At 36.5% G+C, this 24,231-nt stretch overlaps 4 protein-coding genes across 14 annotated transcripts in view; 1 reads left to right on the forward strand and 3 right to left on the reverse strand.

Annotated features, from left to right (window-relative positions):
* Positions 1 to 593: 593 nt before the first annotated feature.
* Positions 594 to 11,234, forward strand: LOC112509568 (anoctamin-like protein At1g73020). 8 transcript variants are annotated; one of them, XM_025114577.1, is made up of 17 exons: positions 596 to 860; positions 929 to 980; positions 1,433 to 1,502; positions 2,477 to 2,592; positions 4,735 to 4,861; positions 5,279 to 5,379; positions 5,450 to 5,541; positions 5,630 to 5,734; positions 5,841 to 6,110; positions 6,753 to 6,885; positions 7,256 to 7,369; positions 7,966 to 8,036; positions 8,120 to 8,250; positions 8,333 to 8,415; positions 9,759 to 9,866; positions 10,658 to 10,816; positions 10,964 to 11,233. In XM_025114577.1, exons 1-17 carry the CDS (start codon positions 832 to 834, stop codon positions 11,093 to 11,095), a joined length of 1,893 nt encoding a protein of 630 aa, XP_024970345.1. In that variant the 5' UTR covers positions 596 to 831; the 3' UTR covers positions 11,096 to 11,233. The 8 variants fall into 8 exon arrangements, 7 of the variants coding, with proteins under 7 accessions (XP_024970346.1, XP_024970344.1, XP_024970347.1 ...); XM_025114576.1 differs by having other exon boundaries at positions 595 to 980; positions 5,853 to 6,110; XM_025114573.1 differs by having other exon boundaries at positions 596 to 980.
* A 131-nt stretch (positions 11,235 to 11,365) lies between these two features.
* LOC112509569 lies at positions 11,366 to 11,948 on the reverse strand. The gene has a single exon (XM_025114581.1). It carries the CDS (start codon positions 11,932 to 11,934, stop codon positions 11,605 to 11,607), a length of 330 nt encoding a protein of 109 aa, XP_024970349.1. The 5' UTR covers positions 11,935 to 11,948; the 3' UTR covers positions 11,366 to 11,604.
* A 4,158-nt stretch (positions 11,949 to 16,106) lies between these two features.
* On the reverse strand, positions 16,107 to 18,412 carry LOC112509409 (60S ribosomal protein L28-1-like). Its single transcript, XM_025114352.1, has 4 exons — positions 18,332 to 18,412; positions 18,074 to 18,237; positions 17,510 to 17,673; positions 16,107 to 16,397 (listed from the first exon to the last, which is right to left on the reverse strand). The coding sequence occupies exons 2-4, from the start codon at positions 18,219 to 18,221 to the stop codon at positions 16,257 to 16,259; spliced, it is 453 nt and encodes a 150-aa protein (XP_024970120.1). The 5' UTR covers positions 18,222 to 18,237; positions 18,332 to 18,412; the 3' UTR covers positions 16,107 to 16,256.
* Positions 18,413 to 20,133: 1,721 nt separating this feature from the next.
* The window catches only part of LOC112508473 (NADP-specific glutamate dehydrogenase-like), a 10,082-nt gene continuing 5,984 nt past the window's right edge, over positions 20,134 to 24,231 (reverse strand). Inside the window, exons 8-16 of one of the 4 annotated variants that reach the window (XM_025113090.1) lie at positions 23,758 to 23,829; positions 23,624 to 23,679; positions 23,249 to 23,334; positions 22,157 to 22,247; positions 21,922 to 22,079; positions 20,964 to 21,055; positions 20,806 to 20,880; positions 20,492 to 20,565; positions 20,134 to 20,411 (exon numbers count right to left, since the gene is read on the reverse strand). In XM_025113090.1, coding sequence (XP_024968858.1) covers positions 20,336 to 20,411; positions 20,492 to 20,565; positions 20,806 to 20,880; positions 20,964 to 21,055; positions 21,922 to 22,079; positions 22,157 to 22,247; positions 23,249 to 23,334; positions 23,624 to 23,679; positions 23,758 to 23,829 — 780 coding nt within the window. In that variant the 3' untranslated portion in view covers positions 20,134 to 20,335. Of the gene's footprint in view, positions 20,412 to 20,491; positions 20,621 to 20,805; positions 20,881 to 20,963; positions 21,056 to 21,921; positions 22,080 to 22,156; positions 22,248 to 23,248; positions 23,335 to 23,623; positions 23,680 to 23,757; positions 23,830 to 24,231 lie in introns of those variants that run through there. The other 3 variants (XM_025113091.1, XR_003068768.1, XR_003068769.1) reach the window with 3 other exon arrangements.

Below are 24,231 nucleotides of genomic sequence, written 5' to 3' on the forward strand. Positions count from 1 at the left end.
AAAAGTGAGTATAAAAAGTATTTTGGTCGTTTAAAATTTTAAAACTTAAGACTTTTGTTAAATTTTAATAAGATGATATAGATAAGTTAATAAACACTTTTAAAATAATAATAAAAATATAAGTTGTTTTAAACAATCCCCAGCAATCGGTTTCAAAATTCAAAATTTTGTTCGAATAAATGGACTTCCCTCGGAAAATCAGTCAGCCTGCGCCGGTGATCAATCCTCCATAGTTTCCGAGCACCGGTCGTCTATTCCGGCGAAGAATAAAGTCATTTTGAGCAGAACGAATGTTTCCAAGTGATCTTCTCTCTCCGATACAAAATACAAAGGCATGATGTTGTGACCGATGGATGCACATTGATCGGGGTGCGGCTTTTGTCGTTTAGCTGAATTCATGATAACTTCCTCTTTGAGTTCATCTTCATCGAGTACACGTCGGCATCGATGGAGTCATACGACGACGCCACGTGGCTAACATGCGCCATCACACCCATACGTATCGATTTCACAGACACCTGTGTCTGATTTTGTCTAATTCTCTTTCTCCAATTCGAATCCCCATTCTATTGCGAAGACAAACCCTTTAAATCAGCCCACATTTCGATTCCCAATTCCCGAAAACCCCTAAATATGAAATACTCGGCATGATTACAACGGATGATTCCGGCGATATCGCGTTGAATTTCTTAAAATATTTTTCTTACAGGGGTTCGGTATTTGTTTGAATTCGTCTTTTGATTCACAACATAACAAACATCGAGGTTAGATTTTTAGGTATTCGTTGAAGAAATTTGGAAATGGATGAAATAAAGGAGGTACACACCCCTTATGAGATGGGGGTGGTTGTTCCTAAGAAGGTAAGTGATCAAATTGGGGAAGGCTATGGCCATGATTGTGTTGAAGTTCTTGTGGCTCAATTTCACAGGGTTGGTCTAATTGTTGATAGAGTTGTTGGTCTTCATGATGAATTCCTCAAGGTTTAGTCTTCCACTCCTTTCATGTATTTTTAAGAACATGCATTGTTTTCATGGGGATGCATTATGCATATAATTTGTATGTTGCTCATTATGATCAATACTTAGCTGATTCAGCACCTTGCAAGTGTAATGTTACAAAACCCTAGGAGATCCCCATTAATGTATTTCTGCAATTCCTAGCTTATAACTATGGTGGGCTTATGTGGTATTCTTTCTTTCATGGGCTAGCTTGTGGGTTAGCTCAATTTGCAATAGGACTTTGGTCTTATGAAGATCTTGGATTAATCGAGGTGCGAGCAAGTAGGTCCGGACACCCGGTTAAAAAGAAACAAAAAACAAAGAAAAGGAAAAGAAGTATTTTAGTTTCTTTTTAACCTTTTGTCCCCTTGTATTTGACTGGGAATTCATGGCTAATGTTGAATAATTGATTGGTTCATAATTTTTCTCTCCAGTTATTAGCACCTGTGGAAATCTTAGGGAAGGCAGCAGCTGAGTTACAATTGAAGAAAAGAACTCATATAGGTAAAGATACAATGATTATGCTTCGCTTTCTTTGCCCGTGTTCCTTCCTTGCCCTCCTGATCTCCAACAGATTGTCTAAAATGGAGAAGGAAAGATTTTAGAGTTTTTAACCTAAATTTTTGGCAACAGATCCTTCAAAATGTGGAGAAAGTTGGATAGAGAGGATAAGAATCTCCAAATTCTGAGAACTCTTTGAAGTTAAATGCCGGAGAGAGAATTGTTTTTTATTGTTGTTACCAATGAAGTTGAATGCATCAACATTTCATGTAAAATTTACTGGAATATGAGAGTATCTCCAACAGATTCTCTAAAATAGAGAAAATGGAGTTTTTGTTCACTATAGGGATCCAACATATCTCTATCTTGTTCTCTAATATAGGAAACTTCAAATATAGAGAATTCTCTAAAACTTCCACCAGAGAGAAATGAGTTTTTTTTTCATTCCACCAATGAGATTGAATCAATATAATTTTATATGCAATTTTTTTTAAAGTGTATTGGTATCATAAAATTATAGAGGATTTAAATAATATATAATTAATGATGAAATCCTTGAAATAGAAAATTTGTAGGAGTATAATCTAATTTATCTTAGAGATTATGACTTTTGGTTCTTTATTTTAGAAAAATTATAGAGAATCTGGAAATGTTCTTAATTCTATAAATTTGGAGAACTTCCAAAAAACCTAATACAAGAGAAATATTTTTATTATATTCCCACCTATAAGAAACTATGAAATTAAATATTTAGGAGAGAGATATAATATTTTATTAAATGTATGAAATATTTTAATAATATAACCAATGTTATAATCACCATTTAGCTGTTGGAGTTGGAGGTAATCATTTTTTAAGAGATTTTGAATTTTAATTCTTGATTTTAAAGAAATTTTGGAGAATCAGTTGGAGATGCTCTTATTGGGCTCGGCCATGTGTTGCCTATGATACTTTCTGAACATGTAGTGTTGTTGCAGGGGTGGATATACAATTTGAATGGGATGAGGCCGAGGCTTTTATCAGACAAGCCGATGGTTCATTCTTCAGTTGGTGTGAGCGTTTCCGTTGCTACAATCACATGATATACGGAATTGTGAGTTATACACACACTTTCTCCAAGCATTCCCAATAACTATAGTCATAAACATCAACAATTAGGAGCATGAACCTTCTAAATTCACACTTAGCTCAATGATGTTCTCTGACCTGCCCCTTGTGCAACAAAACCTTCCGCTCCAGCAGGGGCGGACCCATTTCATTGAATACGGTGGCACGGGCCACCACTTCGTTCCTCCGTCGTAGTGTAAAAAATATAGGTTGTGAAAGGTGCCACCGTATCATTCTTTTTGTGTGCAACTATATATATTTTGAAACTACAATGATGACACAAGTCTCCCTTGGTAGAGTTGGCTTGTGATGTTTTTCACCTACCCTAGGCGTGGGTTCGAATCCCTTTTGTATCATTTTCTAAGTTTTCAGCCTTCAATCTCAAATTTATTCTGTTTCTGAAATTTTTTGCAATAAAAGACTAGAACACAGGATCTCACATACAAAAAGCAGGGAACAAACCAATGATGATTTGTGAAAATATCCATATCTTCATTTTTTATAGTCAAATGGTGTCACCACTCAAAAAAAATTATGGGTCTGCCTCTGTGCTCCATTAAAAACTTAAAAAGTACACTAGAGGGTCATTTTGCAAAACCAGCTTCTGGAGAAAGATCACCATCAACATAACGTAACTCCAATTATTGTCTACCCGTACAGGTAGGCATAAAAAGTTTATTCCCTTTATGAAACAAAATATTTTGAATACTACAACAAAACAGAGTTTGTGAACCTGAAAGTAGTGTAGAAAATACATAAAAAAGCCTCCCCAAGAGCTAACCTTAGAGTTTGATGTCTCAAATCTCCATTGACTACCATTTCTAATCAATCTGTCCATCTCTCTTTTACGTTGACCTCTTCTATTAATAGTATTTGATGGTCATTCTTGATGCAACTGATTGGATTACATGATTGGAAAGGTTTTTATTTGGGAGAGTTTTTCATAGATGGAAGGAGCATGTTCTTTAATTGCAAGAGATAGGCTTGGAATAAACTTGGCTTTCTGCATAAAGCTTCTCCCTAAAAGCTTGCTAAATAAGCCACTTTCTATATCATTAAGCTACTACCAAATAGTCATGTATAGCTGACAGAATAAGCTGTGACTCCCATTAAGTTCATTAAGCTGGTAACAAACAGGCCCTTAGTCAGTCTGTAAACATCCTTCATTTGCTCCTTTGTCCTTTTCTGATACGAATCTATATATGCTTTACCTGTAGGCTATATAGCTTTTCTCAGGTTTTCTAAGTTCTCTCTATTGGCTAGGTTGTATTTTATATATATCTCCATCATCCACTTCTTCAATGACATTGCTTTTTTCTGCATTTGTGGCCTTTCATATTGCTTCGTCCCACCACCAATGGTTCTTGGCTTGATGTTTTTCACTTTCTCTAAGACCTTATTTGGTTGGTTTTCTATTAAGTCCTGTATGGATAAAGCTGTTTATGTGTATAATTTGTCTGTATAGATTGAAAAGAATTTTGTTGGGGAGGGGTTTTTCGTAGATGGCAGTAGCGTTTTTTTTAATTGGGCGGGACAGGTTTAAAAAATCTTGGCTTTCTGCATAAAGCTCCCCCCTAGAAGCATACTAAATAAGCCCACTTCCTGTATCATTAAGCCACTACCAAACAGCCATGTATAGCTGACCGCATAAGCCGAGTCCCATTAAGCCTATTAAGCTGCTAACAAACAAACCCTTCCTAATAGTTTTTTTTGAGCTTCCATACCTTTTTGACACTTATCCCAAGGTCTTCATTAAAAATAGCCACTCTGGCGCTCTGGTCTTTGATGTAGAGGACAAGACTATGTACGTCTCACCCTGCCCCACCCCATCTTCAAGAGATTTACTGGGATGGTTTGATTTGCTTTGGTTTAGCCTGTTTATTTTTCAAACCGTTGCTCAAACATAGATCCAAATCTTAAAAAAACCGGAGTGTGTGAAACTTGCATACTCTAGATATCTTTTTGTTAATCAATGGAAATCGAGTAACCAACAAATGAAAACTCAGCTTTAAGCAATGAATCTAATGAATATTTGACAGTCATTACCTGTGGAGCGACACCCGTCTTTTCTTTTCTTGTATTCTAGAAGTCACTGCTGTCTACTGAAATAATACGCTGAAATGAACAGGTTAACAAGAGCGAGTCAGCTATCATATTGAAATCCAACTGCAGGGACGTTAGATGGGAGCCTGGGGAAAGTCTGGTGTGGAAGTTGGAAACAGAAGCCATTGTTAAAGAAGTATTTCCTCTCCATGGTATGACGCCTTTAGTTTCATGCATATGGTATCCATGGTAACCTAAGGGGCCGTTTGGTTGGTTTTCCGTTAATTCCTGTATGGATAAGTTTCCTGTGTGGATTAATCTGTTTATATAGATTGAGAAGGTTTTTGTTTGGGAGAGTTTTTTCATACATGGAAGGAGCATGCTTTTTGTTTTTTTGGAAAGAGAGCCTGTATTTTAAATTGAGGGGTAGGTTTTGGAAAAAATTTGGCTTTCTGTATAAAGCTCCCCCCTAAAAGCTTACTGAATAAGTCACTTTCTAAATCATTAAGCACTACCAAACAGTCATGCGTAGCTGCCAAATAAGTTGCGAGTCCCATTAAGCTCATTAAGCTGCTAATAAACAGACCCTATTTCACAAGTGATTAAGTGGTATGAATTTTGTTTGATAGACGAGATAAAAAGAAAGCAGCTTCTGAAATGTTGGGCACTGAATTGGTGGGACCTTACAAATCAGCCTATTGATGAGATCTATGCTTACTATGGAACAAAGGTAAATAGTGAATTGATGCTTATATTAATTGCGGGTTGTATTCATATCTGAATTTGCAATCGAACTGTAGATTGCAACATATTTTGCTTTCCTTGGAATGTACACGAAGTGGTTGTTTTTTCCGGCTGCGTTTGGGCTTCTCTTGCAACTGGTTGATTTTGGGTAAGTCGCTTTCTTTGTTGGATTTCATCGGTTGCCGAAAATCAGCTGAATCTTATTTTATTCTTTATTTGCTTATTTTTCTTTCCAGATCTTTGCAGTTATTGGTGATTCCCTTTTTCTTTATATGCATAATTTCATGGGCAGTCCTTTTTTTCCAATTCTGGAAGCGGAAAAACTCCACCCTTTTGGCCAGGTACTTTATGCGATCTTTCTGAGCTTTCGATATTAAGTTTATATGTTCTGAATCTTTGGACACCTGGCATTAGTTGATGCGATGACCTCTAACTCCCGTACTCTAGGTGGCAAATTAGTTATTCGGTCGGAGCTGAGTCTGCTTATAAATATATGGATATGGAGTGGAGTTCCTTCCACTCGTCTGTAGGATTAGTCAAAAAATGGGGTGACGGTAAAGCCGAGGATAAAGAGAACTTCCAAAGAGAAGAATGGTCTGGTCGTATGATGCGATTCAGAAACGACGCTATCATTATCTTGAGTATCATATGTCTCCAGCTTCCATTTGAATTAGCTTATGCACATCTGTATGAGAGCATCCGTTCTGATATCATGAAGTAAGCATCTTATTTATGTTCTTTTCTTTTTTTCCCTGGCTTTTTAGGGCGTTTGGTACGGGGAAACGTGTAAGGGTCTATTTGTTAGCAGCTTAATGAGGCTCGCAACTTACTCGGTCAGCTATATATGGCTGTTTGGTAATGGCTTAATAATATAGAAAGTGGCTTGTTCAGTAAGCTTCTAGGGGGGAGTTTTACGCAGAAAGCCAATTTTTTTTCAAACCTACCCCTCCCAATTAAAAAACATGTTCCTTTCATCCATGAAAAAACTCTTAAACAAAACTTCCCCGATATATTCAGAAAGATTAATCCACACAGACAACTTTATCTATACAAGACTTAATGGAAAACCAACCAAACAGCCCCTAAGACTAGGACTGGGTAGGACTGAGCAGGAAAGAATGCACTTTTATTCTTGTCCCATCAAAATAGGTGGAACAAAAGTCAGGGAGATGGGACTAGTTTGGTAAATTACTAAACTACCCTTGTCAAATTGGAACCCTGAAGTCTTATGCAATTCTTTCACCTGCTTGCCTCCCTCTCGCTTGTCCAGTATTGTTCGCGTACCAATCCCACCCTCAAGGATTAAAACCTACTCATTTGTTGATGTTCTGTATATTAGAAACCAATTTCTATTTTCAGGTTTGGGCTGACGGCAATATACCTTTTTGCCATTCAGTATTTTACACAATTTGGTGGGAAGGTGTCGGTGAAGCTAATCAAGGATGAACAGAATGAGAACTCTGAATACAGAGCTAACAGCTTGGTCTATAAGGTCCGAAAGCTTCATATTCTTGCTAGTTCAGAGATTTATGAAAATACTATATATATAGGGGTCTGTTTCAGGGGAAAACCGCAAAAAAATGAAAAACTGAGGAACACCCTGGTAACTGTTCATCTGGACAGTGTGCACATGTGCATACAAGAAATTTGTAAGCAATTTGTATGGTATGCACATGTGTATAACATGTACATGTGCATAAAAACTAAGAAACAACTTTAATTACTTGTATGTATATGTGCATACAGTCCATATGGAATGGTTACCAGTGTTTTCCTCGGCTTTCCATTTTTTGGGGGATTTTCCTTGAACCTCCCTCTCAGTCTCTCTCCCTCTATATATAAATTCCGATCTTCCCATGCAGGTGTTTGGTCTGTACTTTATGCAGTCTTACATCGGAATCCTTTATCATGCAATTCTGCATCGCAACTTCATGACTCTTCGTCAAGTGATAATTCAACGTTTAATCATATCAGAGGTAGTGAAAGTTTTCTTTATGATCTTTAAAAACTTAAGGGGTTGTTTACTCTTACCGGTTCTAACCTGGTAAGCAGGATTTTTGCCGAGTGGGAGCACCTCTAAGGTGGATCAAAGGCTCCCAAAGTCGCCCAATGTGTTTTTAGCCTATTTCCACGGTTTTTAGGGATTTTTTAAGTTCCTCGGTTCATTTAGAGACGCTATTCCGGTTTTTTGGATGACGTCCCTTGTATTTTCTAATGTTTCAGAGCACCCTTCAAAGTTTAGCATGTGCACCTTTCACACCTCAACAAAACTTTCTACTTGCAAAATCGGTTTAGCGGGTGCACAGGACCTTGTGGGGCCTCTGTAGGTCCGCCACTGCCGGTAAAAAGTGATGTTGTTTACCAACACACTCCAATACATAAATATGCTGACTCGGTCAGTGCTTCAATCAGTGCTTACTCAGACACTTGGTAAACAACCATTTTCAGTCGGCGCCTACCTAGACCGAACCTCTTACTCAAACCACACTTTTACTCGGTTAGCATTTACCTAATTTGTGTCGGTAAACGGCCCCTTAGAACTAGTTGTACTTGTTCTCATAATGTCCTCCAGGTGCTTGAAAATCTGATGGAGAATTCTCTACCCTACATCAAATACAGCTATAGGAAATACCGAGCTGTTCGGTAGGTTTCTTTGCCCGTCGTCTTTTTTTTTAGCCCCGTAATTTGTAGTGTAGCTAATTGCTGCTGCTTTGTCATCCGTGAAGTAACAAGAGAAAACGGGAGAAGGGACCATCAGGGAGAAAATCTTACTTCAATTCTAGGGTCGAGAAGGAATACTTTAAGCCTATGTATTCTGCTAGTGTTGGCGAAGAACTCGAAGATGGGCTTTTTGATGGTAATATATTCGAACCTGAAAGTAAATATTACGCATTTCTCTTCTCTCCCAGGATCGTCGATGATGAAAAGCTCGTGTGCAGAGTTTCTGGAGTTGGCGTTGCAATTTGGAATGATTATGATGTTTGCTTGTGCATTCCCTCCCGCATTTGCTTTTGCTGCATTGGTAAAAATCGAAACTTTATTCTTCTTTTTTCTTTTCCCCGACTGATCGTGGCTTTTAGCTCGCGGGATCCCTTCGTTTGTTAGAGCATCTTCAACGGTTTCTTCATAATTCCTCCAAAATGGAGAAAGAAATGTCGGAAATCTTTCCGAGAAAACAAATTGCATCTGACTCCCAACAATTTATTAATTATATTATTAAAATATTCAATACATATTCCAAGGTGGAACCACATAGCAGCATACGGTGGCATGGGACACCGCTTCATGGTTCCGTCGTAATGAAAAAATATTACGTTTCTGAAGGGTGCCACCATATTGTTTTCTTCAGTGCCCTTATATTTATGAAACTGATCTTTGGGCACAACGGCCGAAGTCTTTAATGGCGGAGTTGGTAGCTGTTGTTGCCTTTGTATAAAAGGCTCAGGTTCGAGTCCCACTTTTATCAAATTTCTTAGGTCCCTTTTGGTTTGCAGGAATGGAATGGATTTGGGGGATTTGAATTTCAATCCATTCCAATCCCATGTTTGGGTTTGTTGGATTGTCCAGATTTGAAATCCTACAAACATAGGATTTTGAAAACCTTGGGGAGTGCTCAGGATTTCACGGTATTTCGTAGGATTCGTAGGATTGTATGAAGTAAAGTTTTAAAAAATGTCAAAAACATTTGTTTTATAAGAATAATTTAATTATTTTTATAATTTTGTATAATTTTTTTATAAATTATTTATAAATAATGGAATCCAATTCCATCCCAAATTCTACACCAATTATTTTAAATCCATTCCAATCCAAATCCCTCAATGAAATCCAAATCTCTCGTAAACAATCCTGCAAACCAAACGGACCCTTAGTTTTCGGCTTAATTTTGGTGTTTCTTTATATACCTCGTGTTTAAGAAAATTGTAGATAGGACTCAAACACGGGTTCCTTTATAGACAAGGTATCAACTGACAGATCTATACTAATATTCCGAAATTTTTCTATAGATTTATTTATAGTCAAATTGTGCCATTACTTAGAAAAATTCCTGGGTCCATCTTTGATGTATTCAAACAAACTTCCAAAAAACTTCCAAAAACACAATAGAATATTTCCCTCTCCACAGGCATTTAAAAATTTGCAGATTTTTACTTTCTCTCTCCTACGTTCTGCATTTTGTAGGATATGTTGGAGAAAAGAACAGGATAAAACTTTAAAAATCTGATTTTTTTTCTTGATTTTGGAGAATCTGTTGGAGATGCTCTTACTCTGTACTCCCGAATTAAAGAAACGATGCTAGACTTGGTTTTTATTGGTAATTTGGTATGATGGAAGCTCTAAGTTTTATATGCTTGTGGCATAAAGAGCAATGTTGCAGAGATTAGAGCAGATGCGTTAAAGATTCTTGCTATGTATAGAAGACCCGTTCCTCGAGTTGCTGCGACGATAGGGGCTTGGCTCAACATATTTCAGGTGTTAATTCTCTTTATACTCGATTGATTTTTTGGGGGGTAACCATGGGTTTCCAGGCCATCTTACGTGGCCATAAATGGCCCGGAGCCATCGCAAGTGAACCTCTATGATCACAAGGGTTTTGGTGTTGCCTATGCAAGATCCCACATTGGTCGGGGAGGGGAATGAAAGTTGCCTTATAAGATATCGAATACCTCCTCTACCAGACGCTTTTTAAAACCATGAGTCCAAGTCCGGACAATATCTGGTATGTTGGCCTGGGATGTTGTAAATGGTATCAGAGCTGGGAACTGGACTAGTGTGCTAGCGAGTCCTTGTCGGGCTTTCAGGGGGGATTGTAAGATTCCACATTGGTTGGGGAGGGGAATGAAAGTTTTCTTATAAGGAACCAGATACTATTAGACATGTCTTAAGACTATGAGTCTAGGTATGGACAAAGCGAACAATATCTGGTAGGGAAATTGCTCAAGATAGCCATTTCAGCCTTATACATTTACCTCTTAGCCATTTCTCTCTCAAAATTTCCAAAATGTCACTACCTCCGCAGTTAGCAACCCTTCAACTTGTGGAGGAGTCGAAGTGTAAAAAAAGAGGAAGTTTCTGAACATGGTCCAAAAGTACAGGACATAGAAATGGCTATTTTGAGCAATTTCCCTACCTGATATGCTTGGCCTGGGATGTTACAGCCTGGATTCGAACCCGTGCGCCAAAACCCAATTGATTTCTTTCGTTTTGACTATCTTTTTAGACTTTATATGGGAATTTGAAAAGGGTGTGATTTTGGTTTTCAGTTTCTGATTGTGGTATCGATATGCACGAATTGCGTGCTTTTAGCATGTTTGTATGATAGGGAGGGGAAATGGGACATATCTCCTGGTCTTGCAGCCATTCTCATCATGGAACATGTCCTCCTCCTTATCAAGTTTGGCTTCTCAAGGATTGTACCTGAGGTACTTTCATCTCTTTTTGCTTTCTCAAACCTGTTAGAAGGTCATGAATTTAACCAAATGGACCCCTCTTTGCATACGGTTTTCTTGATTCCAATGAGCGATTTAGGATCCTAGAAAACTAAGTTTCGGGTTTTCCATTTTCGGTAGGAACCCGATTGGGTAAAAGCAAACCGGATGAAGAACGCAACTCAAGCACAGAACATGTGTTCTAAACAACTTTTGAGAAACATTTCTGGCGGCAGAGGAGCATTCGTTACAGGTACACAGAAGACTGATTGATTGTTGTACTTAAGACTAGTCTCGTTTTTAGAATTGTGAAATTATCGCGAGTCGTAGCGAGTTTGTAATTAAGAAACCCGTTTTTTCCTGTTAAGGACCGTAGTTGTATAGTATATTGCCTTGCCTTGCCTTGTTCATATCGAACTTCGTGTAATGAATTCTCGAGTGCATTAAGCTAATGATAATGTATACAGAGTTGAATGAAAATCTTGATTGTATTGGATAACAAATTGATCGAGCGCACACACGCGTGCGCGCACACACACACACACACACTATTTTACAAGTATATAATATTTATATACAACGGTGGTGAGGTTTGAACCTTTTACCTCTAGGGACGCTAGGATATACCGACAACCCGGGTACGGTTGGACCAATGTCCCTTTACCCCTCGTGGTTCACATCACCATCTTGGTGATTAACTTGCATTCAGTCATCGATGGAATTGTTCTGTTTTCAAACAGACCCTTTCAGGGTGGCTGATCATTCTGGTTATAAATGATCAGTTAGCCACGTGAGCTGGAGTTGTCTTTGCTGACTTGGCGGGTGGCGAAGTGATCGCTGACTTGGCGGGCATATCTAACAACTGCTTTTGCCCATCTTTGGATTTCGAACTTGAACTTCCTCGAATCGAGTCTTTTGAGGGATTTGATACTTGGGTCGATCGATATCTCCATGAAGGAGAAGCATCTATCGTAGCGTGGCTTCTTTGCCTGAGATACAGTGGTGGTGGTTGGAGATGGTGGAGGTGTCGGGTTTCCGGTGGCAGCGGTGGTGGTGGTTGGAGATGGTGAAAGTGTGGGGTTTCCGGCGGTGGCGGTGGTGATTCCTTCCATTTGGTGAAACTGATGGAGATGGTGGTTTTGAACCAAAGCCGATGGTTATAAAGGGTTGAATTTGCTTGGAGAATACTTGTAAAGATGGAGGAGTTGTTGAAACGTGTAGGTTAAGACGTCATTGACTTTTCAACATATTCCTTCCGGGATTTGACTACACCCGCGATATACAAACCATAAAGGGTCATTTACTGACGTTATTCGGTAAAACGTCAGTAAGCGTTTTACCCGATTAACGGGTAAAAAACCGCTACCTTCACTTGCTTTACCGGCAAGGTTCAAAATGCCGTGAAGGATAACATGGATGGCGGTGAGATCATACCTTAAAGCGTTAACGGAGGACACGATGCTTTAAAAAGCGTGTCATAAGGCGGTAAACATGTATGTCATGTATAGAATTGTAATATCGTATATGTACATATATGATCAAACCTTTTTTAACTGTTACGACAATGATTTATCGGATAAGATTATCGGGATTTGTGATGATGACATAAGATCAATCGGTTGTGAACTTAAAAGACAGCCTCTGAATCGTTTCATTAAATGGTTGTTTTTTATCTCTTAATAGTTTTATTAAGAGACAATCTCTGAGTTGTTAAGAGGTGAATCTAGGTTGCTTCTTAATGGTTCTAAAACCCTTTGAAAGATTTGTATCCTAGGTCTTCCTTAACCATTTAGCGCTCTAATTTTATTGTAAATAATTATCAAATAATTATATTTTATTTTACACTATACCATTCTGATTATTTAATTATTTTGTACCAAACCATTTGATAGCTATGAATCTGGTAAGCTGGAACAAGTCTGGTCAATATACTTTTCAAGTATTCTGAATGCGATGGAACATCTTCTGGAATAATAATAATAATAATAATAATAATAATAATAATAATGTAGGAGAAAAGATGGTGGGACAAGTGTGAATTCCAAATCAAAAGAATACAAATTAAGGATTGTCAAGTGCTAACAACCACTCAAATATATCATTCTAAATCTAACTTATTATTATTTGTTTTGTTGGGTAATTCGGTGTATCTGTCTTGACGGGAATAGGGATTTTCTGTAAAACCAGGAACCGAGGATCCCTAAAAGTTAAAAACCGAAGATAGGACCAGGTAACAACGTGGTCCCTGCCCCATCTTGTGCTGTCTCTTCCTCGAATATTAAATATCTCTCTCTATCCCTCACACACACATATGTATATGTATATGTATATATATATATATATATATATGAAGAGAGAGAGAGAGAAGGTTTACTTTGCTAACCATGTTATTTGTATAAACTGTACAAACCATATTCAACCTATCATAATTTTTCACTTTGTTCATTTTTTTTTGTAAGTATGAGAGGTTGATTAATTATTTTTATTGTGCAGGGTGTAAATCATGGATGTTATTATTTTCATTGTATTAATTTTAGAGAAATGTATGAAACAATTTCATTAAAAATAATAATTATGAAACAATTTCATGAAAAAAATTCATAAAATTAAACAATGAAATCGACGGATAAGGATGGTTTCACGGTTTGTACAAATATCAGTGGTTCGCATTTGATCGCTCATCTTTCTATCTCTCTCTCTCTCTATGTGTAAGGGGCTGTTTGTTTGGCTCTTAATGGTTACATTAAGAGCCAACCTCTTAATCGGTAAGAGGTCTATGTTGTTTGGCAAAAAAAAAGAGGCTCTTAATGGTTACACAACCCCTCTTAACCATTTTGCATATGGGGCTTCTCTAAACCATTCAGAGTCTTCTTTTTCCAATTTTGTCCTCTCTCCCNATCGAAAAAGGGGAGGAAAAAGGATCGAATAGCAAAAACCCTAACATCTCTATTTTCGCCCCTGCTGTTTCTCCATCTCGATTGAGCCCTAACGGTGAAGGTAACACATCGCCGGTCTTCACAGCCCCTCCCCCACCCTCTTGTCGCCGGTCTTCAAATCGCCACCCCCACCCTACGATCGTCGGTCGTCGCCGCTCGTCGCCACCTCTCGTTGCTGCTGCACGTCGCCTCCCTTTTCCAATTTTGTCCTCTCTCCCAAGAACCTCACACGTCGCCCACCCTCTCGTCGCCGGTCTTCAAAGCCCCTCCCCCCACCCTCTTGTCGCCGGTCTGCAAATCGCCACCCCCACCCTACGATCGTCGGTCGTCGCCGCTCGTCGCCACCTCTCGTTGCTGCTGCACGTCGCCTCCCGTCGCCAGTCGCCGCCCGTCACCATTCGCCTCCCGTCGCCAGTCGCCTCCCGCTGCACGTCGCCGCTCCAACCGCTGTTATTTTATGTAGTTTGATGGATATATTTCACACAAATCAAGTGAGAAAATGGAAAAAGGAAAGGTTTACAACAAGCATCCACTAATCAACATCACCCCAGATCAAAAAGAATAGAAATTGAGAGATGAAACCAAGATTTGGAGGGGGGGGGGGGTTAAAATGGTGAAATTTCATGGGTTTAGGCACTGAGGGTTAGAATGGTAATTTACTGTCATTCAGAGAACAGTTACCAAACAACATAATTTCATTCAGCACTTAACCATTCTGGCCCTCTTAATCATTCTAACCACTTAACTATTCTGTACTAAATCATTCAGCAACTGCCAAACATCCCCTAAGGTGACATTTGTTTCTTAAGAGGTACTGAAGTCTGATTCCACTTCTGATTTATAAGAGGTGGTCTGAAGTCTATAATCTGGATCAGTAAGATTGTTTGTTTTAACGTCTGAAATCTGAATCGGTCAAACTAGTGTAAAAATATAAAAGATAAATAGTTTTTTTTACAAAATTATAAAAGATAAATAGTTTTTGTTAACAAATCTCTTTCAACCCCCAAAATATAAACCATTTCATAGAGGACGAATTAAGATTAAGTAGTATTAAGAGATACATTTACCACTTAAAATTTCATAGGACATTTAAAGATTTTGAACTTTTATTTTAGAAATAAAACAAACGCTCTTAATATCTAAACATCTGAACGAATCATATTTCAAAGTTATTAAGAGAAGTTATTTTTAAAAAAAAAACAAACCTTAAATGTTTAGCAGACGGTCTTTTAATTGTATTTTGACTTTTTTGTATTTTCAAAGGTAATGAAATGGGTGCTGACGTGGAAAGAAGGTTACGTATGTCTTTGTTGAAGTTCTTTCATAAAAACACGGATTTTAGGTGAAAAGGTTGGAGTTTTGGTCTAAGGATTGTTACTGTACCCATCACATTATTCCAACCTTATTAATATCAAAAAGTAGGTATAGGAATAGGAATAGGAATGAGACCCGTTTTATTGGGAATTCGATATACCTGTCCCAATGGGACAGAGGATTCCCAACATAACTGGGTATCAGGGATGGAGTCGGGGACAGGTAACGTGATTTATCGATCTGTCACGTTTTCGTATATTAAATATTATATATATATATATATATATATATTGAAGTATATAATATTTATATATCAGTTATTCGTATTTCAGTTTAAATGACTATTTTATTTAAATATATGATAATTGTATGTATCTATTTGGATTAGTTGAATGACTTAAGGGTCATTTACCAAACGATACGAATCATGGTTCGGGTCAAAATTTATTAGATAATATGTTTGTTGAATGATTAATCGAGAAGGCAGTCAACTTATGAGAAATGCGAGAATGGTCAGATCATGTGGTTTACACTTTAAAACACATGTAGAAGAACGAAGACCAGTCAACACGACTAGAGTAGTGAAACTTGCACTAAGTGATTCTTCTAGACGTGTTGTAATTCACATGTAATTTGACCGTTCTCATATTTTTTAACCCAAAAATTTGACCCATTCACATGCGAACCCTAACCGTAAAGTTTATTGTAAAGCACTTTCAAGCATATCTATTTGGCACTTCAAATACTATATCTTAATAGTTTCACTAATAGACAACCTCTGAATCGTTAATAGTTGAATCTTGTTTGACAAAATAAAAAATCTGCCTCTTAATTGTTAATCCTTAACCATTCAACACCCTAATTTCATTATAAACAATTATATTTTATTTTATTTTACACTGTATCATAAGAGCCTTTTAATCATTCTGTACCAAACCATTTAACAACAGCCAAACAATATCACATCCAAGATATTGAAAGTAGGTTATGTAAATTAAAAAAACCAGACAAAATAACAAGTAGCAGTGGGGATGGTTATATAGCAAATAAGCAGATATCATTCAGGCTAAGGACCATCAAAATTGTATTCTCAGATAATTTCTAACAAAATATTGTTCATCAACATGCAAACCAAACACTAACAAATAAGATAATTATGATCAAAATATCCAGCAATTCGAGCTTCATTTCCTGCCACAAATCTTGAAAGCCTGTCGGTTCTTCTTCTTTGCACCCGACTTTGAGACCTTAAGGCTTCGGTTCACTGCGCTCAACCTAGCCAGAGCAGCCTTCTTCAAATCCGGCCTGTAATGGTTATCTGCAACCTGATCAAACCACAATCAAATCATCAATATCCCCAAAGTCGATAACAAACCAAAAATCATGAAAAAAGCAGACAATTGCACACCCTTGTTACAAAATAAACAATAGGATTCTACGCTATCTCTATCATCAGAAGAAGATTCATTTGTTTTAGATATACATATATATATACACACACACACCCCCTCAAGTAACCCCCAAACTAATGTGATAATGTCATGTGCAGGGCGCAAGCAATTTAACTTTAGTTATAGATTCAAGTAAGAAATTAACGAAACACAATTGCACAAACTCAGGGAACAGTCGCAATGTGCAGGACGCATCAATCAACGTCGAACACAACATTTTCAGACCACATACAACCCCACCAAAATAAATCACAATAGGGTAATTGGGTTGTATTAGACTGGGTTTCATGTCAATCCGGTAAGAAAATCCTAAATAACATCATGTAAATTTTCAATTCCGGCTCTTGGTAATTTTAAGTGTATTTTTTTCTCCAAAATAAAGGCCAAGCTCTTCTAGACATATGCAAAAACTTCTAATCCTTGCTAAAGACTAAAATGTCACGTTGGAACTATACATTCAACATTTTCGCTACTATTTTTACATTCTTTATCCAAAAAAACCACATCTTTTTCAAGTTCTCCATCTCTAGAATGGTATACAATGTGTATCTCTAGATGATCTATACATTTTCTAGATAGGAGCCTAAGCCTTCCTCCATTCCCTTCTAATTCCTTGCGGGTTGGAAGAAAAGACAAAAAAAATACAGAAGCCAAATACAATCTGTTGTTATTTTGGTCAGAAGGTTGTAACAAGCCAATTCTAATCCAAAATGTAAGATGTAAAAACAAAACCACCCAAGGACAAATTATATTGAACATAAGAAAACGCAATCTAGTGTTATTCTACTTGGTCTCGGTTCTCTTGGTATAAAACCAACCCAATTTGTAACCTATATCATACACATGGCAGATTGTAGAACTAGGAAGTCCAAATCTTTTCAAATCTACATAAATCCACTTTATACAAACAAAAAACAACAAACAGCAAACATTTATGCAGGAAAGTTTGCACATTTCAAAACATTTAGCAATGTTAGATGTAATACCTGATTTGAAACAGCCTTTGCCATGCGGTAGAACTCCTTCTTCATAATGGATTTGTTAAGCAAACTTGCAGGCTTCCCCTGTTTCTTGGTCTTAGTCGTTGCAAGCAACACAGCCTGATCCTTACCAGCCGGCTGGATGGTTACCGTCTTCTTGTTAGCCAGTCCTACAAGCAATTAGAAACAAACATGAACATATTGACAAAGTATTGTAAAATAGCAATAACACTGACCAACAATATCAACTTTTTCAAAGATGTTCAAATACACATATCAAAATGACAAAGGGTCGTTGCATTTCTTCAAACAAAACGAAATTCAGAATCAAAAATCCCAAAAACTTGTAGCTACCCAATCCAAAAGGAAGAAATCCGTTCGATTTTGATTCATGGTGGAACATATTCATATACTGTTTACCTAAACGTAATAAACTATACGGATTGCCAAAATAAAAACTTTCTACCAAAATCTATCGCTACATGAAAGCTACAAGCGGAACCCTAACATATAAACTGTAAAATCGAACGAAGAATAAAGTAATGACGAACTGCCAAGCTTGATGATTACCAGAGTGTTTGTACGAGTTGAGATTGTAGAGATTATTAGGCTCTTTGCTGAACTGAACGCTTTGAGTTCCATTACCGAACTCCTTAACGAGAAACGAGTTGTTCTTCTTTACGATCTCCCATATCAGCTGCCCTGGTACTGTCGCCATTACCCCTACAGCTTCACTGTAAAAATCAGATTCAACAACAATCATCATACAAAAGAAAACACACACTAAAATGCACATAGTTCACCGGAGTTCAATTTGAGATCACCTACCGTATAGTGTTTTGCTCCGGCGGCCGTTTTCGCTGGAAGAGTTCTTGAAGGAAGAAGAAAGAGACGGACTTCGTGTATATATATATATATATGCCGGTATTCGAAACCCTAGCCCCAATATTTAGAATCATAACTTAAATTTAGACCCTCATCTTTTGGACATTTACAATTTAACCCCTTTTATATTTCGATAATTCAATTTAACCCCACAGTGGGCTTCTTTTTATTTAAACACCATTCTTGGACTGGGCTAAGCCCATGGGCTTCAAAACCTGAAAGTATTTTTGTAAATTATGAGTAAATTACGATTTTAGTCCCTATAGTTTAGAAATTATAATTTTTATCCTTATAGTTTACAATTTATTGCTATTTTCAGCCCTAAGTACAAAGGATGAAAAATAAAAGAAAATTTAAACTACAGGGACCAAAACAGCAATAAATTATAAATCATAAAGACAAAAATAATAATGAATTATAAACTACTAGAAGGGTGCTCGCATAATATAACGAGATATATTTCAATTCTAATGTTTCGTTTTATTATTTATTTATACCGATATAATACGTTTTTAGTGGTTTTGAGAAAATGATAATGTTTTTATTTTTGAATAAAATATAAATTTAATGATATTATAAAAGTTTGGAAAAAGAATGTCGATATTAATATCAAATTTAATATTTAAAGTTCTCGTTTTTTGTGTAATTTCTTTAATTCTATATTTTATTTATAATTTTATTTAGGTTTAATAACGAAATTATTTATTTATCATTTAATAATAGAATTTTTATAACGATAATAATTAAGTATTTTGTTACAACTAATGATTATCTTGATCATATTTTAGACTTTTTATATTCAAAATGAGATTTATATCCCGTATTTGATTATGTTTATCTATAGTTAGTTACACAAATTAAAAAACGAAGTTTAATAAGCTGTACAGTTTATTGTGATCTTGAATTTTAAGTAATGTGTATCAATAAACAGTATTTTATGCATAAAAAATGGTTTTTTAGAGTTTTTGTCATGTTTTTTTGTAATACAATATAGATAGAGACGAAAATCATAACATCTAAACCACAGGGATGAAAATCATAACATTTTACAAACCATAGGGACGAAAAATAATCCACTCTTCATTCAAATTTTCTAAAGGACAAATAAACTCACATATTTATGTTGTATTATGTCTGAATTAAAATTCTAAATAACGTGAACCTCATCAAACCCATGTATTTATGTTTTTTTTAATGAAATTCAATAATCTCAGTTAAATCATGACTTCTAATATAAATATCTGAAGAAAAACTAAAATAGCAGATCAAGTGTGGGACTGATAGTTAACATGGTTGAACATAAGAGAGCTGGAGAGGTTGAGGGTAAACAGTTTTCCTAATGGTTAATGCAGCGGACCTGTTTTAACACTGATGGTGTTAGATTTGTCATGAACCGTAAGAAAATGTGTCTTGTAGCGTTGACTTGTGGTTTCTTGGCTATTTTATGAAGAAAAAAAAAATCGCCTGACAGCTATTAGAATCCCGTTTACACTAATAAACCATGGTTCAAAAATGCCGTTAGGTGACATAACTTGAATCTCATCAGTTTATTTTTCAAAAAAGTCCTTAAAAAAGGGTTTTAACAGATATACAGAAGAAATCGTCTATAAACAATTTTACTATACCAAAGGGTCTTTTGCCTAACAATATGCGAGTCTTTAGCCTCCTAGGAAATCAGTGGTTCAAATATTATATTTGTTTTATTTGTCGTATATAAATATTATATAATTAAAAAATTGCTCTAAAATATATGATTTAATAATTTATTTCCATTTTGACAGAATCCTACATATCATAAGAACACAATATGCTCAGGAATTGATTCCTTTTCAGCATCCTAATAACAAACAACAATTCTCAGCTACAACTATATATACACACAGGGATTTCCTGTTTCCCGATTGATCGTTGATCGTTATAGATGATCGTTGATCATTGATCGATGGTCTACACGCATCCTTGTTCCGACATGCTGCTAGCGATGGTCAGAAACGCGGAGATGACGGCCCCATGAACCAAAGCCCTGAGATACGCGATGGAAGAAGAAAGTTGGCATCGAATTAACGGAAGGCGTAAAACGTTCATTGGTTAAGGATATCTTACTCGGGACTTTCTTTCTGAAAACCGAATTCAACTGCAGCTTTTAGAGCTCGTTGGTACGTCTGTTTCATTGCTTCCTGCCATTATAAAGGTATACAAAGCCTCGTTTTCAGCACTCGAAGAATATAGCATCTGCGTTTAGGATGCGTGACAGGATGGGCGAGAGGGCCAAATAATGAGACAATTCAAACTCATACAGTCGGTCCTAAGATTTACGTTAAGAAACTTCCCAATAATGGAAACATTGCGGTTTTCATGGGATAAATCACAAAACGGTAATTTTTCATTGGTACGGAATGCAGAATTTCGTTGCTTACCTGTAGTTTAGACTCGAAATCCTCGGGTGCCCAGTTCAAATTGTACTCTTTTAGCTCAAGCTCACCGGCAACAACCTGAAGCGTATCATACGAGAGAAATGATGATAAAATAATGGTGACTTTAGATAGGATCGTCGATTGTAAAGATGTAGGCATACCCCTCCAGTACCGGCAGCTATGGAAGGGGCGATTAGAACATTCGCCCCCTTCAAAACATCCATTGCTTCAGGGGTACATGGCATGTTCGAACCTAAAAGACGTCCACAAAATAAGTGTCGAATTTCAAAAGTGTCTTGGTTTCCAATTCTACCCTTCATTATAAGATGGAAGAAATTCATTACTCTTTTTGTTATTAAGGGTGCGTTTGGAACAGAACAGAACAAGTATCACTTGTTGCCTGTTTCACGTTTGGTATGACTTTTATGTGGAACAGACGGGAACATAGTGGCACAGGTGGGTTCCATCCCCACCCCATGAAAAAACATGGAACAAGCATATATTTTACTAATATACCCTCAAAATAAAACTTAATTCTCTTCTAAAACATCAAATACGTCTCTTAACTTTACATTTTATCCATTCTTTAAATTTTATTTACTGAATTTTATCCTCTTTGAACTTTCACTTTACCGTCCTCAAAATATTATTTTTATACATTTTCTATATTTTGGTTAATTTATGTAATTTGTTAAATATTAATAATAATAAAATAATATAGAAAAAGGCACAAAATAAAAATTCGAAACTAATAAACTTCATATTTTGGTTAATCGTCTTTGACAAAAACTTTCCAATGATATCTTTTGTTATAAAAACACATTTGTTTTATTATAATTTAATAAATTACATAAATTAATCAAAATATAGAAAAGATATAAACAACTCATCAGGAGTAAATTGGTCATTTTACCAATCCAGTCCTATTTGCCAAACGCTGAACAACGGTCCTATACGGTATTGTCTTGTTGGGTACCAAACGCACCCTAAAGGGTATAATTGTCATTTAGTTCATTAAAAACCGTGATAATTACACATTTTTAGAACTGTATGTCTTGTTCATTATGGAAGTAATAATTATGGATAGTTGAAAGAAGTAGCAAAACAAGAATCACCCACCTTCAACAAGTATACGGCAACCCGAATTAACCAAGCTAATGGCATCGGAATGATCGATTTCGTTTTGTGAAGCACAAGGAAAAGCGACATCGCACCTCTCGTTCCATGGCTTTGCTTCATCGTAGTACTTAGCACGAGCATAAGTCTTTGAATAATCTCTGGAGATTCGATAAACATTCTTGATTAAATAAAGAACGACGAGACTAATAACGTTTTTTCAAAAGGAAACACGAACCTTAAAGTCCTATGTTGTGCTTTGATGTCTCTAAGGAACGATAGTTTCATGAAATCGAATCCGTCCTCATCCACCAAGTAACCTTTTGAATCTGTAGAAATTTGTTGATACGGGTTATTCAATTGCTGAACGATTGAATTATTTACGTCAATTTTTATGAAATAAGGAAATTTATGCAATTGAAGGAATAATTCAAAATCTAACATTTCCCTTGTTTAATCTGTCAAGGTGCGTTTGGTATGCAGACGGGACAGGACTAGCGAGACTGGGTAGGCGGGTGAAAGAATTCTGGTAGGTTTTAGGGTTTTCAATTTGACATGGGTAGTTTAGGGGTTGTTTAGTTCTTCTCCATTCAGGGGTTGTTTGGCTGGTTTTCCATCAAGTCTTGTATGGATAAAGATGTCTGTGTGCATTAATCTGCTTGTATAGATTGGAAGGTTTTTGTTTAGGATGGTTTTTTCATAGATGAAAAGAGCATGTTTTCAATTCGGAGGGGCGGGTTTGGAAAAACTTGGCTTTCTGTGTAAAGATCTGTCTAGAAGCTTACTGAAGCCACTCTCTATATTATTAAGCCACTACCACACAATCATGTATAGCTGACCGAATAAGCTGTAAGCCCCATTAAACCCATTAGGCTGCTAACAAACAGGCTCTAAGTCCAATATAGATAAAGTTGTCTGTGTAGATTAATCAGTTTGTATAAATTAGGAAGATGTTTATTTGGGGAGGTTTTTTTCATAGATGAAATAAGCGTGTTTTTTAATTGGGATGAGCAGAATTGGAAAAAACTTGGCTTTCGGCATAAAGCTCTCCCTTAGAAGCTTACTTAATAAGCAACTTTCTATATCCTTAAGCCACTAACAAACAGTCATGTGCAGCCGACCAAATAAGTTGCGAGTCCCACTAAGCTTATTAAGCTGCTAACAAATAGGCCCCTAGTAATTTACCAATCTTGTCCCATCTCCCTATTTTTGTTCCACTTGTTTTGGTGGTCTCAATTCCATCATGTCCCAGTCTAATGTCATACCAAACATGGGACAATAAGTTTTGGTTTTGTTCTGTCATGTCTATCCTGTCAAAGTTGAACTTTACCTGACACCGTGATGGGTAGAGCACCGTATGCAATAAGCTTCTCCAAGACATGCATTGCTATCTTTCCGGACCCACTAACCACGCATCTGAAAACAAAAAATCGACATTAACTATTAAAATTATCGCTATCTTGCATACTAAAGATACCGACTAGACGTCATTATTTCTTAAAATTTGATCTATAAAATTTGTTTGATTGTCAAATATTGTGCAATAAAAACCAAAGGGTAAAATAGTCATTTTCAGCATTAAGACCGTTTATTCAGCACAACAATTTATCTAATATCATATAGACAGATTTATCAATAGACAAACCTCATCCATACAGGACTTAATGAAAAAGAAACCGAACAGCCTCTTAGTTAGGTGTCAAACCTTAGTCCTTTAAGTTCTTTGTTCATGTCTGCAAGTATAAGTTGTGCAAAGAAAACCTGTAGAAAAAGCAATTGGATCTTTTAAACCTTTTCTTTCATAAATGAATCAAAATTGCAAAAGCTCGGAAGGAGTACCAGCCCGTAACCAGTAGCTTCGGTGCGTAAGCTGGAACCGGACCAGTTAAGCCTCGGGCCAGTAAAACTTCCCTGCGTAAAGATATTACGAAAATATGAGATCATACAGAAGAGTCGAACAAATTCCAAATTCTCTCTCTATATATGTAAATGTATATATATATATATAGAGGGAGAGAGAGAGAGAGTCCCCTTCTTTTACAAACCCCAATAATTTGTTCAAACTTACAAACACATGTGAAAATGCAGTGTTTATACAATGTTGTTTCATATGTGAAATGTTCATGATTGTTGGAAGACAGTCATAAACGTTTCACTTATGAAACAACACAACACTCAATTTTCACACATATTGTTTCATATGTGAAACAATGCATGAAAATTGGTTTGTAGGTTTGTAAGATTTATTGAGTTTGTAAATGATTATCCATCTCTCTCTCTCTCTCTCTCTATATATATATATATATATATATA

Source organism: Cynara cardunculus (assembly GCF_001531365.2).
Source record: "Cynara cardunculus var. scolymus isolate 2C chromosome LG 3, CcrdV1, whole genome shotgun sequence".
Taxonomy (NCBI): domain Eukaryota; kingdom Viridiplantae; phylum Streptophyta; class Magnoliopsida; order Asterales; family Asteraceae; genus Cynara; species Cynara cardunculus.